General features: G+C 30.5%; 2 protein-coding genes across 3 annotated transcripts in view; one reads left to right on the top strand and one right to left on the bottom strand.

Moving 5' to 3' along the window:
- Positions 1-813: 813 nt before the first annotated feature.
- LOC111626911 (ectonucleotide pyrophosphatase/phosphodiesterase family member 5-like) lies at positions 814-7,386 on the bottom strand. Its single transcript, XM_023370439.1, has 4 exons — positions 6,895-7,386; positions 4,756-5,221; positions 1,192-1,377; positions 814-827 (listed from the first exon to the last, which is right to left on the bottom strand). The coding sequence occupies exons 1-4, from the start codon at positions 7,249-7,251 to the stop codon at positions 814-816; spliced, it is 1,023 nt and encodes a 340-aa protein (XP_023226207.1). The 5' UTR covers positions 7,252-7,386.
- Positions 7,387-7,445: 59 nt separating this feature from the next.
- The window catches only part of LOC111626893 (GPI ethanolamine phosphate transferase 3-like), a 19,189-nt gene continuing 8,141 nt past the window's right edge, over positions 7,446-18,493 (top strand). For both annotated transcript variants that reach the window (XM_023370412.1, XM_023370413.1), the window contains exons 1-3: positions 7,446-8,163; positions 10,270-10,442; positions 18,070-18,226. In XM_023370412.1, the coding sequence (XP_023226180.1) occupies positions 7,597-8,163; positions 10,270-10,442; positions 18,070-18,226 (897 nt within the window). In that variant the 5' untranslated portion in view covers positions 7,446-7,596. The remainder of the gene's footprint in view (positions 8,164-10,269; positions 10,443-18,069; positions 18,227-18,493) is intronic.

The following is an 18,493-nucleotide window of genomic DNA, read 5'->3' as shown; positions in this document are numbered from 1 at the left end:
CAAAAAAAACAAAAATTTTTTCGGAGGGCCCAAATGCCCGAGTTTTATATAACGCTATGGAACTTTCCCGAGTTATCTCGGGTTTTAAAGATTGCAGCATTACTTCTTGCCGCCTGCGTATGGCTATGATTGGTCATCTATATTCAGCAAACCAAATCAACAACGCAGTTAAGGAGACAAATTCCCTGACTGTTTGACAATTTTCGACAAATTCCCTGACTTTTTGATAATTTTTGACAAATTCCCTGACTTTCCCTGACTTTTTCAAAAAATAATGAAAATCCCTGACTTTCCCTGATTTTCCCTGACTTTCCAGGTGCGTAGGAACCCTGTCTTTACTCCTCTACTGTACATAATTTAAAGAATTTTTTGATATTTTTGATAAACTCTTATGTAAGACAACCTTTGTAAATATAAATCAAATACTATAATATAATATAATAGAAGGGTTAGAAGTACAAAATATTCTAATAATTTTAATTTTTGCTGTTGTTATTGTTCACCCAAGCAACACTGGGCTCTTCTGCTAGTTTACACCTATATCCATATTAACAATACTTAATACATTATTTAATATTAATGTAAATAAGCTTGTCCTATCTGCATTCTCCATTTTCAATTCATATAGTATGTTTTATATTTTGTTGGAATTGTCAATTGTTTGTTTTTTGTACTGTTAGGTGCAAGAGACACCCCTTACAATTTTTATCTTGCAAACATTTATTTCTTGATTTAACCCTGTTGCAATAACATTAGTGCAACAGACATTAAGGACATATGGTGCTGAACAAGCACTGTACATCCTTAATGTCCTTAATCTCTGTTGCCTGAACAATAAAGAAAAAGTGTAACATTAGAAAGAAAATTGAACATTTTAAAGAGGTTTGATGATAGACAATAAGGTATAGATATTGGAAAAGCTCTTGGTCTACCACCAGTAACTGTACAAATTACAGTAATGCTGAAAAGATTAAAGCTTTGCTCAAAGTGTAATACCTTTAGCTTCTATACAATAAACTATGAACAGAAACAGCATAATGAAAAATTTGAAAGACTTAACTATCTAGATGGAGACATGCATCAGCAAAACTCTCCTTGTCTGTTAATATTATAAAGTAAATATCTATGTAATTATTGTTTCTATACAAATTCATAAAACAGATATTTAGAATGTTGGACAAAATGACTTACCCACTTTACTGACAGTTTCATTCTCCACAATAAAGCCCCATCCCAGATCAGCCACAGCCAATATTGGCATGACCCTGCGGTTGTTGCGATAGTGAAAAATTTCTGGAATTTCTTCTTTCTGGTAAATAGTATATTTATGACTTCTTGAACCATTCCTTAACTTCTCTAGCACATACTGATTATGACCTATATTACAGATTAATAAAATAAGTTAACTGCATTTTTATAATAAAAAATAAATTTTTTAAATATGATAAACCTACATATTTATGATCCATGAATGTAAGAACAATCACAAAGAGAACTGTTGTAAATCAAACTATGATTCCCATAGGTTATGTGTTTTAAATTGAGATTATATTCCCAGAAATACAATTCTAACTATATAATATGTGAGAATCCAAAATATTTGTCTGCTATATAATTTGTTTTTGACTTTAAAATTTTATTAACCAAATCAAAACTCTAAAAGGAATTCTGCTAGGAACATCAGTCATCAGAAAGAACAAAATGTCTGTTCAAGACAACTGATCAAAATTATGATGATATATGCCAATGACACACACCATTTATAAGCATCAAAAAGAAAAATCACCAATGGAATAGGAAAAAACCTCTTCTAAAATTTGGGATATTCTAGAATGTGACCATGGGACAATATTTCCTAATAAAAGAAGAGAGCAATGATGCAACAGTGCAAGTAGGACCAAGAATAGGGTCGACACAAGATTTAAAGGACCTATTGTTGACAACTCATCACATGCCAGTTGTCAAACTGGGTCCTTAGTCACCATCCATCTTCCTTCTAATCATCACTTTGCTGTTAGACAGGAAGGCTCAGATAATTCACCTTTAGACCTCCAACTATTGTAATAACATTTCCTAACCAGGTATTATGTAAACTCAAAATATTTCTTAATACTGCTTATTTACAAACTAAAACTTAAAAATATTTTTATTTGGAATCAGTTTTCATTCTCATTAAGCCTACTTAAATACTGTACATTATAACTTTTAGAACATTGAGTTGAACAGAGCTAAGCTAAAAGGAACAAACTTTTGAATTTAAAAACAAACATGTACAGTACCATACACTGTAAGAACATTAACCTGAACACAAGATACTTGAGAATGCATGCAATTAAGTCATGTGCTAATAGCATACTGTGCAGTCTATATAGTCTAGAATGTGCTAGGATTTTCTAGGTTCCTAACTAGAGAATCCTTCTAACAATCCTCTATAACTTCTCTCCTTAACTTTTCTAGCATATACTGATTATGACCTATATTACAGATTAATAAAATAAGTTAACTGCATTTTTATAATAAAAAATACATTTTTTAAATATCATACTCCTACATATTTATGGCCCATGAATGTAAGAACAATCACAAAGACAACTGTTGTAAATCAAACTATATGCTTGACATATCTCAAAATATTCCAATCCCATGATCACACACCTAATGAACAAGCAAAATATTAAAAGCAGACTACGTGAGCCACAAGTCATAAAAGTTTGGGAAGCACTGTCTTATTGAATTTAATCATACATAAGAACAACATTTTTAATATACAGCTAATATGTATGTACAGTACAGTACAATAGTTTTATGAATAAGTATGTGTGTTATTGACTATAGTTATATTTAAATATGAATGATTTGTTTCAAATTGAAGTTAAATGATAACAGGTTATAGAAACAAATTTTCTAAAACATGTTAAAGTTTCTTTTATCAATTATAGTATAAGGAAAATACAATAGTTATTCACTTACAGGCTTGTCTCAGATAATGCAGAACCTTGGGTAATCAGGATTCTACTTTATTTATTTATTAATACAGGCAATATTGGTAAGACAATAATAGCCACCCCATTACAACAAACAATTAACAAACCCGTACTGTATGAAATCCACAAATAATATAAAACACCAAATAAAAACTTAAATACATATATAAACATTGTTTAACAGTTAAACTTTAACCCAATCTTTTAATATTAATGCCAAAATATAACTGGAAATGCTTTCGCACAGTTAGTGAAAGTTGCAGGTTTGAGTCTCATGTTAGGCTGATTCTTTTTGTCCAAAACCTTCTAAATTAATTATTAAAATATTAATTTAGTTATAATTATTAAATTTATCATGAGATGATGCTTAACACCTGCCTCTAAACCAAATTACTTAAAATTTAATTACTAATAGTGCCATTAATATAGCCTGATGTAATCCAGTAATCTATTATATAAATGTCTACTAGGACATATTGTGGTGAAACAGGTGAACAATAAAGATTGTTTTTTTTCTGAATAAGTTTCCTCAATTTGCAGAACCCAGTACAGTAAGTCCTAATAATATATGATACGTCCTAGTAGACATTCATATAATAAATTGTATAAGGACACAAAGGCATATGAATTAAACCAGCAATCATTTGGTGTTAATATAAAAACTTAAAATTAACTATTTAACATGTTAAATCATGCTTACATTTGTGTGTTTGAAATCAATAAATATTTTTTACTACATTTTTCCAGATTTTAGTAGCAAAATTTTTACCATGAAAACTTTTTATCAATTTGTTCTGTTATAAAATTCTGTATTGTTGAAAAAACATCACTTCATTTGCTTTACATGTTAGGTCATGTGTCAAACTATGTTTAGTTCTGCCTGCACAATGTCATGCCATTCTATCATATCATTATTATATAATCTTTTTCTATTAATTCTTTGCTTGATGATGAACTTGTATTTTTATTGAAAGTACTTGAATAAATATAAAACACAAACAGTAAAATTAAATTTACAATAGTATTAATACTAAAAGATTTTAATTATTTCTTCCTTGCAATTTCTTCTGTGAACCAAATATCCAGCTGCTTCGACTTGATCAATCTCACAAGTTTCTCTATTCTCCTTTCTACTAATTTATAATCATTTTGGCCAGTAAAAATAAGAATATATAGTAAACAATGCATCACTTGAGGTTTCCATACATGGCATTTTTTTTTTGTTCCTTTATTGATAAGTTGGACCAAGTATACTTTACTTTTCTGTAATTTATTTATTTATTTACAAGTGGAAAAGTCTGAAGACAATTGATTTCCACCCACAGATAATAAACCCCAATAATAAAAGGTAACCGGATATATTTATAAAATTTGATGATAAAAGTCATCAAATTAAACTTGCCAGGTTTTTACATAGAAAATATATCAAACTGATTATCATCATTTTTTGTCAATTCATCAATACATTACAAATTTATATTTGTGACAATTAATGCCATTAAAAAACAGTCATTTATTTTTTCTGTTTAGATTTAGCAACAAAATTTTATTTTATTTTAATATTGAAAAAATTTTAGTATTTTGTCAAAGAAAAAACTTTTAAATTTAGAAATGATTTTGTTTCTTCCATATTTAGTTTTTCCAACTCTTAACAGTTAATTTGGTACAGAAACTGCAACAATAATTTTCTAAATCTTGTTTGCAAATCAGTTAAATAATATTTTTAAAAAATAAACTGAATTTAAAACAAAATATCTATATTAAATACTACCTTTTTCTGGCAGAATGTTCCAAACTGGGGAATTTCCAAATTTCTTATAAAGAGCTGAATCTATTATTTTGTCCATATTAATTTGATGTTCTGCTGTCACCTGTGACATGCCATGATCACTTAAAATAATTAGATTTGTTTTTTTAAATAAGTTATATTCTTCTAATTTTTTTATTAAATATCCTGTTATATTGTCTGCCTTGATAATTTCCTTTATTACTTCTTTTGAGTCGGGACCATACTGGTGACCTGTTGCATCCGGTTCTTCAAAATATAAAAAGAGGCAATTTGCTGGACTAGATTCATTCATTAACCACGACAGTGCAATATCAACTCTTTCTTTCCAAGGTATCGTGTAATTATATTGTAAATTGTAATGTGCCGACTGATTACGAATTTTCACGTGCGCTCCGGGCCACATCATGGATCCACTGTGCCGGCGAGAACTTGCTAACTGGTTGGCTATCTGGAAAAATTGCCAATGTTTTCAAAATTATTTATTCAATTACATTTGAAATTTTTATTAATGTATATATAGAAATAATCAACTTTATATATTTGTTTTCTAAAAGTGTAGTAAACATTTTTATCTATTTTTTGTTTGTTTTGTTAGTTACGGCAATGCAACACTTAGACGATCTGTCTAGGGCAGCGATTCCCAACCTGTGGTACGCGTACCCCTAGGGGTACGCGATAGGTTTTTTAGGGGTACAGAAAATAGTTAGTTATTATGGCAGAAAAAATAATATATTATGTATCACAAACTAATAGTATTAAAAAATTATTAGATAAAAAATGTTCCTTGCAACAATCACAACTTTATTATACATTTTTTCTTTTAGGTTTTTTTTCTTTAATTTAAAGTTACAATATGTAAAATTAACAATACGGTTACTCACTAAATTTCTTAAATGAGGGGTACAATCTAGAGATATGACATGTCACGAGGTACGCTAATGAAAAAAGGTTGGGAACCACTGGTCTAGGGGAAGCCATCCAAGAAGTCTTTTGAGAGTAACTGGCCACTATTTAGGCATTAAAGATGTGGAGAAAACCCAGAATACTCCAAATGGCCAGCCATGGAGAGGCACGAACCCACGACTGAACTACCAGCGTACAGTAAATGGAACCACTTGGCCACTGGTGGAACTAGCTATATTTCAGTTTTTTTCTGACCCACTTCTCATTGTTGATGTGTAATTTATATATATATATATATATATGTAAATTCAATTAATACATTATAACATTAAAAAATCTGCTTTATTAGTTTTTTCTAGGTTTTATTTTTCATTTGTTTCAATGTTCACTGTAAATCCAACCAGATATCAAAATGATATAAAAGGAAGCAAACCAAATCAAGTGTATCTAACGTGAATTAATAACAGACACGATTATCTTCATTCTACTCTCATTCCACGTAAATCACTTCATTTGTTATTGATAATATGTACTTTTTATGTAACTAAGTTTCGATACATTAATAACAAAGATCAGGAGTGGGCAACCCACGGTCCGCATTAATATTTAAAAAATATATCAATTTCCCAATTTAAGAAAGTAGCAGCAAAAATTCTATCATTATTTTTTACAACTTAGTAAAAACGTAATAAAAAGTAAACAAGAAACAGGCTAACAGACTGATGTCAAAACTAATTTAAAACTATGTTGTTTTCGAAACCGTAATTTAAAACTAGCAGCGACTAATATTCAACAAAATATTTTGAATATATTAAGTTTGCATCGGTGACAGACGTCAAATTAAGTACACTTATGTTAATTTATGATCATATATGAATAAATAATTGCAATTCACCCTCATTTTTTTTCTTGTCTGTGGCCCACGCCAGTTCAAGTTTTAAACGTGGCCCTTACATAGAAAAACGTCGTCCATCCCCGACAAAGACGGCAAGAAACGAGTCCAGAAAATAATCACGTACCGACCTTCCACAGAACATCCGGACATAGTCGCAAATGCAAAGGTTAAGAATCACTAATTTTATAGGAATGCAGCAACTAAATGGCAGCTTTAGAAATTTTTTGCTATCGAGACAAGCTATGGTGTTCAATGATAAACAGCATAAAATTTTCCAAATAATAAAAATACTTTTTTACTTTGGATTATTGGATATATCTTACCCAAACAGGCAATACGTGTCCATTATCCCACCATTTCGGGTCCGAATTATTAAGATGGAAAGTTTCATTAAAAACCGGATCGAACATCTCGTTACCGACAATACCGTGAGATTCTTCGTACAATCCCGTTGCTATAGTGAAATGATTGGGGAAAGTTTTCGTGATAAATGCATTTTTCATCCATTTTCCCTGTACACCTTCTTCTATTAACCTATGGAAATTGGGTGTAGGAGCTTTGGTCAGGTAATCATGGCGAAACCCATCGAAAGATACGACAATTAATAACGGAATGTCTAAAGTCGCTTTGCAAACGATAAGCTCTAGTAAGAACCAACAACATACACAAACGAAATTCATGTCTTCCACATTCTACACGTGCACACGGCGACACCGCTATATAATCAATCACAAAAACGCAACTTTAATTAGCAATTATTAAAATAACTATCTATTAATATTATATCTCAAATTCCAAAAATTAAAGTTATAAATTAAGCATTATCCTGTTTAAAATGAAATTAATATCATTTAAATAGTATAGACGTTAAGATAACGTAGAGGTCGCGTTTTCAAAATGTCTGCTTCCGTCACGTAAACAACATCAGCGTGGTAAACATTTATACGAAAAAAGTTAAAATTAATCTTGTGATATTGATCCAGAAATCGAATTACTAATTTTGTTTTAGAATCTAATCTAATGGAATGGAAACCGTTATTCACGTGATCGTCTTATTTTGGGTGATTAGCCTGTACTTGTTCGGTTTATGGATATTCAGTGACGGATTTCTTCTCAAGAGAAACGAATTAGAATTAAAAAGTACATTTAATGACTCTTCGTTTAACGAAGCGACCATCGCCATCGGTTCTGAAAGTAATAAGTTTCCGGTCATATTCAATCGTTCTATCATCGTAATAGTCGATGCCTTGCGATACGACTTCGTTCGATGGTCTAAGGGCGAAAATTATTATAAAAATAAATTTACGATATTAGACGAACTTCGGCACAATGGTTCTGGCATGTTGTTTAAGTTTCGGGCTCATCCTCCTACTACAACTATGCAGAGATTGAAGGGATTGACTACTGGAGGTCTTCCCACTTTTATCGATATAAGTGCAAATTTTGCAAGTTCGGAAATTAACGAAGATAACATAATACATCAATTGGTTAATAATGGTAAGAAAATTGTCTTTATGGGAGATGATACGTGGGAAAGTTTATATCCTGGAAAATTCCTAAGATCCTATGCATTTCCTTCTTTTAATGTAAAGGTGAGTCGAGAAATGTTTATACCTCGTTACTATGATATTCTGATTTGAAAACTAGCTAAATACGCAAATTATACAATAAGTCTATGATAATAGCTGTTTAAACTGTACTTGTCCAATGATTAAAATTTAGCACGGATGAGAAAAGATTGGGTATAATTCTTTCCAGTAAAAAACTGTTTCAAATATACTAATTTAATTATTTTTTTTAATTTGAAAATTAATTAATAATATTCAATTAATAATTTATCCGGAAATCTGTAAAAATTTACTATAAAATAATTATGTGATAGATAACTCAAAATCAACTGTGTAGTTTCTGTATGAATAATCATTGCCACTTTGAGGGCATTAAGAAGGATTTTTTAATATACTTATTACAATTTCAGCAAGCCCACATAGAAATTGCTTATTGATGATTTACTAATTCTGATATATTTAGGCCAGAACATGCACAAAAAATTATTCTGGGTTTAACCCAAACTTGCATCCTGATTTTTTAGGGTGGCAGAAAGTTGTCTTTACTGCCTTGGCTGTTTGCCTATCGACCGTGTGTCTAGTTATTTATGTTTTCGTACTTTGTCGGTAACGACAAAAGATAATTTCTAGTTCTTGATAAAAATCTGTAATATAATCATGTATGCTAATTTTGTGGGTGACCCTTATTGCTAGTAATACACGATATTTAATATAGAATTATCGAAAGAAAGTAACGAACAAAATCTTTCGACATCAAATCCTCGCTACGTTTGACTATTAAATCTTTAGTGTTATTGTACTCTGAATGTATGTATAAAAGTGTATGTTGTGACGCAAGCACGTTGTCATAAACTAAGCTATATCGAGATATAATGTATACTTTTTTCGGTCTGAAAGATAATATCATTTGCCTTGTTCTTGCTGTTCAAAAAGAACCTGTGTGTTCTCAGTATATTGAAGATGTCTTTATATATTCAATATATAATATTCCATTATTGTTCAATATTGCTAGATATTGAAAGTACTACTTGTATATGAAAAATTTATGTCAGTAATTCATTCATTGAACAGATTTCTTTTAATGATTACAAATTTATGCTATTTTTCCCCCAAAAATGGCTTTACAAAATATAGAATATGAAATTGTATAACTATTTCAAAAGTCAACTCCTACTTATTGTTTTTTTGTTTTCTGTCCTTAATTTCATTAAATGTTTCTAATAACCTAACCAGTTATTTATATTTTAGGGCTTATCACACCAGTGAATATGAACAAAAAATTTCTTAAATTTATTTTATGTTTAAGTTTACAAAAGAATAAAGAAATTTTACAATAATTAAATCTAATATATATATATATAATACATATACATATACAATATGTCCAAAATGCATTTTGGACTCTGAAAAAGTCCCTCTTCAGTGGTGTCTCAATAAAGATAAATTAAAAATTCATAAAAGTTACATAAAATTTTAAATAACCATGAAGACATCACAACTAAAGAAGCTGTAATTATAGAAACTTGGTTATAGAAATTTATGAAAAAGATGGAATTTATTGTACAGCACTTGTGAGATAACATCAGTTTCTTTAGTTGTGGTGCCTTCGTGGTTATTTAAAATTTTATATAACTTTTATGAATTTTTATATTTGTTATCTTTATTGAAACACCAACTGAATAGGGACTTTATCAGAGTCCGAAATGCATTTTGAGCATATTGTATATGTATTAGATTTAATTATTATAAAATTTCTTTATTCTTTTGTAAACTTAAACATAAAATAAATGTAAGAAATTTTTTGTTTATATTCACTGGTGTGATAAGCCCTAAAATATAAATAACTGGCTAGGTTATTAGAAACATTTAATTCAACTCCTACTGTAAAATTCATTTCATTCTGACTCTTACTTGTTAGAAGCATTTCAGTAAACCCTGATTAATTACACTTTAATAATATAAAGAATGTCCTATCAAATTAAATTAAATGATAGTTTTATCTCCAAGTTGTAAACACAAAACCTTAATAAAAATATTTTTTTGAGTGTAGGAAAATATGTAACTTTTCTGTATACTATCAGAATTTATGTATTCATTATCATTCAAATCGTTATGTTTTACTCTTTCCAGGATCTGCACACAGTAGATAATGGAATCATTCAACATCTCTTACCAGAAATGGAGAAAACAGATTGGAATGTGATAATTTCACATTTTCTTGGAGTGGATCACTGTGGTCATAGATATGGTCCATCTCATCCAGAAATGTCCAATAAGCTTTATCAAATGGATACAGTTATCAGGTTATATATTATGTTAAATTTAATTAAAATACAAATTTTCAGATAGAAATTATTTCTCTTCAAGTACTTAAAAATTACACAAATATTTAGGATCATATATGGTATTTTACAAAATATTTATTTATGTCTGTATCAGATATGAAGATATTAACTAATGATAGAACATGCCATACTTTGTAATTAATTACGTATTAATGAATTTACAGGATGGACTGAAACCTATCAAGTTTATGCTATCAGTTTTTTTTATTTAAGTTTATTTGAATTCTTTATTAGAAACAAACAAAACATTTAAATAAAAAGGCTATTTAAAATCCTATTATGGAATGTAAATATTTTAATTTTAAAGTCTTCAATATAAAAATTTATTAGCTATAAGTTAATAGTTTGAAGTCTGAAATTTATGTTATCGGGCTGCAACGAAAAAATCATAGACCTGTAAATTTCCACTGTCTTTCCTTAATCTTGAGAATAGAGTTAGATAGATGAAATTTGAGACTAGTTATGGAAACCCTAGGGGCAGGGGGCCCTGATAAACTATATACAAACTTCTGATGCAAACTGGAAGTCATGTTATTTCATTTCAAAACTTTTTCCTCGAAAGCAGTTAATAGATGACCAGTACAACTCTATTCTTAAAGGAAAAGCATGATGTACAGGGGGCAAGCCACTACTGATTTGAGATGGAGAGCATATATTTTAAATTAAAGAAATTAAAATTGCATCCTGGCATTGTGACAATGTAACAATAAATAATTGCTCATTGTTTATAAAAATCTATTTTAATGTGGTATTGATCTTGGATGTATCCTTTTGTGTTTTCAAATGGTTCAAGCCTAGATTAAATTTTGAATTTTAAATATGAAAATTGAAATATATTAAGCATTTATATGGACAATATGATTGCATTAATCAATTGTAATGAAAGTTTTGTATTACTTCTTATAAGCAAGATATAAATGAACATTTCAACTACATTTTTTAACATGATTTGAGAGCAATGTACAGTAAATTATGCTTAAAGAATAATGAGGAAATAATTAATGTTTTCTCTTCTCACCGTAAAGTATACAATTATTATGATGCTCTTGATGAACTCACCAACACCAATTACCAGGTAATCATAATTAAAATATTCCTGTTCAATGCTGTCTAGAGAGATATTTTGCGATCCAAATGCAACCAAATCTGGTTTGGTGATATTTTAGGACACGGAATACATTTCTATAAAAAAAATTATTTCAAAACTGACCACTATGATGCTTTCTGCGCTGCAAGTGTGACAATGCCGAAGGGCCCCCATGCTTCGGCACCACAGGATCGAAGGGTCGACGTCGCGTCGATGAAGATCACAATGATAAATTTCCGTCAGGATTGGCATCACTGCATCTTTGCAGATAGACACGGAAACTGTTTCGTTCTCTCGTGTGGGCGGTCGCATACGTAGGTTAGATTCAGATGGGAGACAGAAGGAGAACTCCTGAAGAAATGCACTCCACAAGGTTATTCATTTAACAAATACCCATTTAATTATAAAGGTCATTTACAGGGTTAAGGCTTTTTACAGGATTACTTATCGTTAAACTATCACACAGCTCAAGAGAGAGAGTTTACGTGAGGTTCGCGTGGCGATAAATAACTGGAGTCTGATCTTGTTGAAGGATTCTCGTGGAGGTCAAGTTCAGGTGTTGATTAAAGTTCAGGTGTTAATCCAGGTTGGTTTCACTTCAGGCGCTAATCCAGATTTGGGTTAAGGATGGCAATGGAGAAACACACACATACACATACACACAAGAAGGTCCACGGCCGATGATGGGAAAAAGTGCTGATCATCAACACTCCTCCATTTTTATATGGGTTCTCTCCTGGGTTTTTCCCATTTATTCATTAGAAGCTTTAGTACATTGGGTCCAATCAACGATTTTCACCCGTTGAGTTCAAGTGACACAGTTGATGTGTCACTTCCAACAAGGAACTAAGTCCATGGGAAACAGTTTAATCGCTGATTTAATCAGTAATTTTTTTGAAAAATTATCTGGATTTGAACAACANTGAAATTATTCCAATTTAAATATAAACTTACTTTAATTTAATTAAATTAATTTATTTAAGCATACTGGTTTCACCCATGATGTGGGGAATACAAACATACAAATAATAATTCTAATAAATTTTCTTCTAATTTTGGCTCTCACACAAGCAAACAGTTTTATTGTACTAGACACTGGTGCTATACAAAGACTTTAGCAATGCAGGGAATATTGCTCAATTTGTTCCTCATTTTGAAGGTGTAAAATATGACAATGACAAAGATTGTGTTCAACGGCTGACCCTAATTGATTCTAAATGATTCCCACAAGCAATATGATACTGTCTTTTAAGGCTCCTAAACTTGCAACATGTTGTCGATAATTCACACTTGTGTTTTCACAATCAAAATTCACATAGATTAAGATTTGAGGAAAGAGGTGGCCAGGTGGTAGGAAATTCACCACTAATCATTCTATTATCAATGAAAGGTCACAGAAACAGCTGTACTCAGTGTCCTTTATGCATAATAATGTCCTGAAATGTTACCATATCTTTCTTTAATAAAAACTTTTTCCTACACGAAGTTATTATAGAATTTATAAGTTCAGAAAACTTCTTTGAAATCTGTTTCAATTACAATAGAAATATGATTTGTCTCGCAAACAGAAAGTTTAATTTTGGTAAGTTTTAAAATGTTTTGGCAATGCATTCCTGTTCTAAAATTCTTTATTTCCTGAACACGAGCGTGTTTGTGTTCTATCAATAAGGTAAATTTAAAAAAGAAGCAAAGACGAGAAGTGTAAATACTTCTGCATTTTTAAGGAAATGGAAAGCCCTTCTACGGTTTTCAGAGAGAGCTTTGTAGTTTAATTTATAAACAGAGTATAAATTAGAGTATGGCATTTGTCCCTCATTTCAGATCATATTCTTCCTGACTGTTATAATATATCGGGTGGGCAAGCAAGAGTTCAGTGGAAGCCGAAATGTAGGTTTTGCAAAATGCATGGGAGCCACAGTTCTGTACTTTTTTATTCTGTACCGCAGTTCTGTACTGCAATTTTATTATANTCCCACGGCCGATGATGGGAAAAAGTGTTGATCATCAACACTCCTCCATTTTTATATGGGTTCTCTCCTGGGTTTTTCCCATTTATTCATTAGAAGCTTTAGTACATTGGGTCCAATCAACGATTTTCACCCGTTGAGTTCAAGTGACACAGTTGATGTGTCACTTCCAACAAGGAACTAAGTCCATGGGAAACAGTTTAATCGCTGATTTAATCAGTAATTTTTTTGAAAAATTATCTGGATTTGAACAACAAAATATTATAATTTAAAATAATTTTTTCTAAAACCTTTTTTTTTCTAATAAATTTTCTTCTAATTTTGGCTCTCACACAAGCAAACAGTTTTATTGTACTAGACACTGGTGCTATACAAAGACTTTAGCAATGCAGGGAATATTGCTCAATTTGTTCCTCATTTTGAAGGTGTAAAATATGACAATGACAAAGATTGTGTTCAACGGCTGACCCTAATTGATTCTAAATGATTCCCACAAGCAATATGATACTGTCTTTTAAGGCTCCTAAACTTGCAACATGTTGTCGATAATTCACACTTGTGTTTTCACAATCAAAATTCACATAGATTAAGATTTGAGGAAAGAGGTGGCCAGGTGGTAGGAAATTCACCACTAATCATTCTATTATCAATGAAAGGTCACAGAAACAGCTGTACTCAGTGTCCTTTATGCATAATAATGTCCTGAAATGTTACCATATCTTTCTTTAATAAAAACTTTTTCCTACACGAAGTTATTATAGAATTTATAAGTTCAGAAAACTTCTTTGAAATCTGTTTCAATTACAATAGAAATATGATTTGTCTCGCAAACAGAAAGTTTAATTTTGGTAAGTTTTAAAATGTTTTGGCAATGCATTCCTGTTCTAAAATTCTTTATTTCCTGAACACGAGCGTGTTTGTGTTCTATCAATAAGGTAAATTTAAAAAAGAAGCAAAGACGAGAAGTGTAAATACTTCTGCATTTTTAAGGAAATGGAAAGCCCTTCTACGGTTTTCAGAGAGAGCTTTGTAGTTTAATTTATAAACAGAGTATAAATTAGAGTATGGCATTTGTCCCTCATTTCAGATCATATTCTTCCTGACTGTTATAATATATCGGGTGGGCAAGCAAGAGTTCAGTGGAAGCCGAAATGTAGGTTTTGCAAAATGCATGGGAGCCACAGTTCTGTACTTTTTTATTCTGTACCGCAGTTCTGTACTGCAATTTTATTATATAATATAAAACAAATATTGAATTTTTTTAATAAACATATTTTCACAGAATTGTGGAAATAAAATTGTAAAAATAATAATAAAACGCAGAAATTAACACTTTCAGCAAAAGCCGCATGTAACTCAAAAAGAGCCACATATGGCACTCGGAGCCGCATTTGCCCATGTCTGTAATATATGATGGTTGATATAAATGTATATACGAGGGGTGTTCAAAAAGTATTGGACCTTTATTTTTCCCGCGTAAACCAATGATACACGGGAGGTCTCTTTCAGTGGAATTGTGGAGGGGACAGTCATTTCCTGCTTGCAGGAAGCGTCAGTCGCTGGCAGTCGGCCTATGAGTGAGGACATGTAGCGAGCTCTCGTCAGATTCCACTAAGTTGAAAAATGACTGAACAACATGAGCAGCGATATTGTATCAAATTTTGCCAAAAACTTGGCGATATCCAAGTGGAAACCATTCGCAAGATTCAGCAGGCTCTCGGGGACGATCCTCGAGGCCAAAAAAAGAGCGGCAGGTCTGCAGCAATGTCAAGGTCATGTTGACAGTTTTTTTTTTACTCCCGTGGGATGGTGTATCCTGAGTACACATCACAAGGCCAAACCATCGCAAAGGAGTACTACCAGAAGGTCCTTCATCGTCTTTGTGATGCTGTGCGACACAAACGACCGGATCTGTGGTCAACCAAAACTTGGCAGCTCCATCATGATAATGCACCCGCCCATTCTGTGCATCTGATTTGGACTTTCTACTCCAAACACAACATTCCTGTGGTTCGTCACGCTCTGTACTCTCCCAACATGGCTCCATGTTACTTTTGGCTATTTCCCAAGCTGAAAATGCCGCTAAAAGGAACCCGATTTTAGTCAAGAGAAGACATCATGCGGAATGCGCTGGACCGGCTGATGGCCATTCCAAAAGATGCGTTCCAGCAGTGTTTCCAGCAATGGCAGGAGCACTGGGAGAAGTGTATACATTACCAAGGACTCAAAATCAATAAATGTATTTTTGCCGACCAAAGGTCCGATACTTTTTGAACATCCCTCGTATGATATATAGATAACATTCGAAATATTAAGATGGGTTATGCAATACTAGCATACCTTTTTTCTTATAAACCATTCTATCTAAAATTTTATCTATTGACAACAGAGGAATTGTTTAGAAATGACAAAAGTAATCGTGTTAAAATGTTTATTTGATCTTATAATTTTTATTTATCATGAAATTATTCCAATTTAAATATAAACTTACTTTAATTTAATTAAATTAATTTATTTAAGCATACTGGTTTCACCCATGATGTGGGGAATACAAACATACAAATAATAATCACAAAAAACAGTAAAAACCACAATAATACTATAATTAATGAATTATTACAGAAAAAAAAACAGAATATACACGTAAATATAATACAAATTTTACAAAACTGACAATAAGTAATAATATTTTAAACAAAATAACAACATAATCAAAATTGTAGGGAGAACTATCCAAAAAATAAGAAACAAATTGTATAAAAAATAACTATGCCCACCTAAAAACAGAAGAAAAATTAATTATCATGTTGAAACAGCAGATAGTCTCCCAATATTTCTTAGGCTTAAACACACATTTAAAGGAAAAAAATAATGGCACCTCTGTGCAAAATCAAATGATCCAAAATGCAAAACAAATCAAAATATGTGCCAATCTACTCAAATGACAACTGAAACTAAATAAATCAACATAAAATTATCTAAAAAATAGTGTTAATTTTCTTTATCCAGAAGGTTAATCAAAATTATGTAAATTACTAATAAGGTCCAAAAATTTTTCAAATGAAATAGTAGAAATGCCAAGAATACTTTCAAGTAGTTTAGAAAAATTAACACACCTAGCTATCATGTGATACGCATCCAAAGACCGATCACCTTGACAATGTATGCAAATATCTCTGCAATAATTCTGCAAAAAATTAAGAGAATTACATCTAACTTGCATTATCGTAGAGATAATATTATAAGAAAGGTTATTATTATAAACAAAACAATCAAAAAACGATCTATTTAGATGCTTATACCAGGTATTATAAGAACTCAAATTAATATGCCAATTCAAGTCTGAAATAAATTATCAAAATAATTTAGTTTTAGTAAACAGCAATAGTTATAATTATTTAATAATTCATCAAAATTAATATCATTATTAACACAGTTCTTCCTTAAACTTTTGGTCCACAAAAAATCATTTTTATTTAAAATATAACATAAACACATTCTACTCCCAACGTTTTTCATCCAATTCCAATATAAACTTACTTAGTATTAATCATTAAATTAGCACATTTATAGTTCTATTATTTAAGGCAATTGTTTGGTTATGTATCTATATATATATAGGGCTTTGGGATGTTTGATATACATATATTTAAATATAAACATATTGAAGAATATCTGGATCCAAATAATTCTTTAAACTTCATTCAGTTTTGCAGAAATTTCACTTTTGACATTTTCGCTGGGGTTTGTCTCTTCTTTGGGAGTAATGAACAAATAGAGTGTCACCAACTAAAATAATTACAACAATTAACCAAAAAGACTTGAAATATTAATGACATTTAAATAATGTATGCTTATTCGTATTATATCTTAACAATTACATCAACTGAAATGATTAAAATTTTGCAGATAAAAATATGTCAGGCCATTTGTAATAGGCTAATATGCAAGTAACTTACTATGGTGATTATAAGGATAAAACAAAACACTCGAAAGTAAAAGATGTAAATATCCTTCAAGTGAGTTACAACTTTAATTTTTCCATTTGGACAAAAACATCTCAGATGACATCCATTGATCAAATATTCTGTGAGGGAGTCTTGGCATTTTTCCAGATCCAATTTAATCTCTCTCTCCAATACCAGTTGAAGCAGATGAAAACCTTTTATCATCACTTCCTTTGTTACGTTCAGATGTTCGTTCACTTTTCCCTGCCATTTTTCTGTGCTTCTGTGATCTTATTTGATAATTTTTTTTGTTTTTTTAGTTGACATAAGAGATTGTATTTACTCACATTCAAACTACACTTTTTATGAAAATTTGTCAATGCTTTCATTCCAAATTTGTATTCAACTTTTATATTAATGTAAGGATTCATGTTGAATTTAAAACAATGATTAAGACTGATAACATATATAACTTCTCTACAAGAAGGTTTGGGTGTGTTACCTTAAGTCAAATAATTTAAGCAAATAATATTTTTTATAGGATAAATATTTGTATTAAAAGAGGTATTGTTTTTACTTTATAGAGATGTTATACAGAATATGAAAAATGATACAATTCTATTTGTATTTGGTGATCATGGAATGACAAGAACGGGTGATCATGGAGGTGACAGTGAAGACGAAATTTATTCGGCCCTGTTCATTTATAATCCAGCATTAAATAATAAAAATATTTTTAATGTGAGTGAATTATATTAATTATTTTACATTAGTAAGTGATTGAATTGAAAAACATGAAAAGCATATTAGTATGTCACATTCTTAAGCAATCTTTTTGTTTTTTCAATTCAGTTAATAAACAATTCAATACTTACTTTTAAAGTATATTTAGAAATATAATATGGCAGTCTTAGCTTATAAGTATTTCTCATGTTTTAGTGAGAAATCTATCTAAAATAATAATTATTGAATCCTCTGTCAATTTTTTTTTTTTTTTTTAATTTAAAA

The sequence above is a fragment of the Centruroides sculpturatus genome, unplaced genomic scaffold (assembly GCF_000671375.1).
Source record: "Centruroides sculpturatus isolate CEXI.00-Female unplaced genomic scaffold, Cexi_2.0 scaffold328, whole genome shotgun sequence".
Classification (NCBI taxonomy): Eukaryota; Metazoa; Arthropoda; class Arachnida; order Scorpiones; family Buthidae; genus Centruroides; species Centruroides sculpturatus.
Note: the sequence above shows the minus strand (reverse complement) of the source record. Positions and strands in the feature narration are given on the sequence as shown.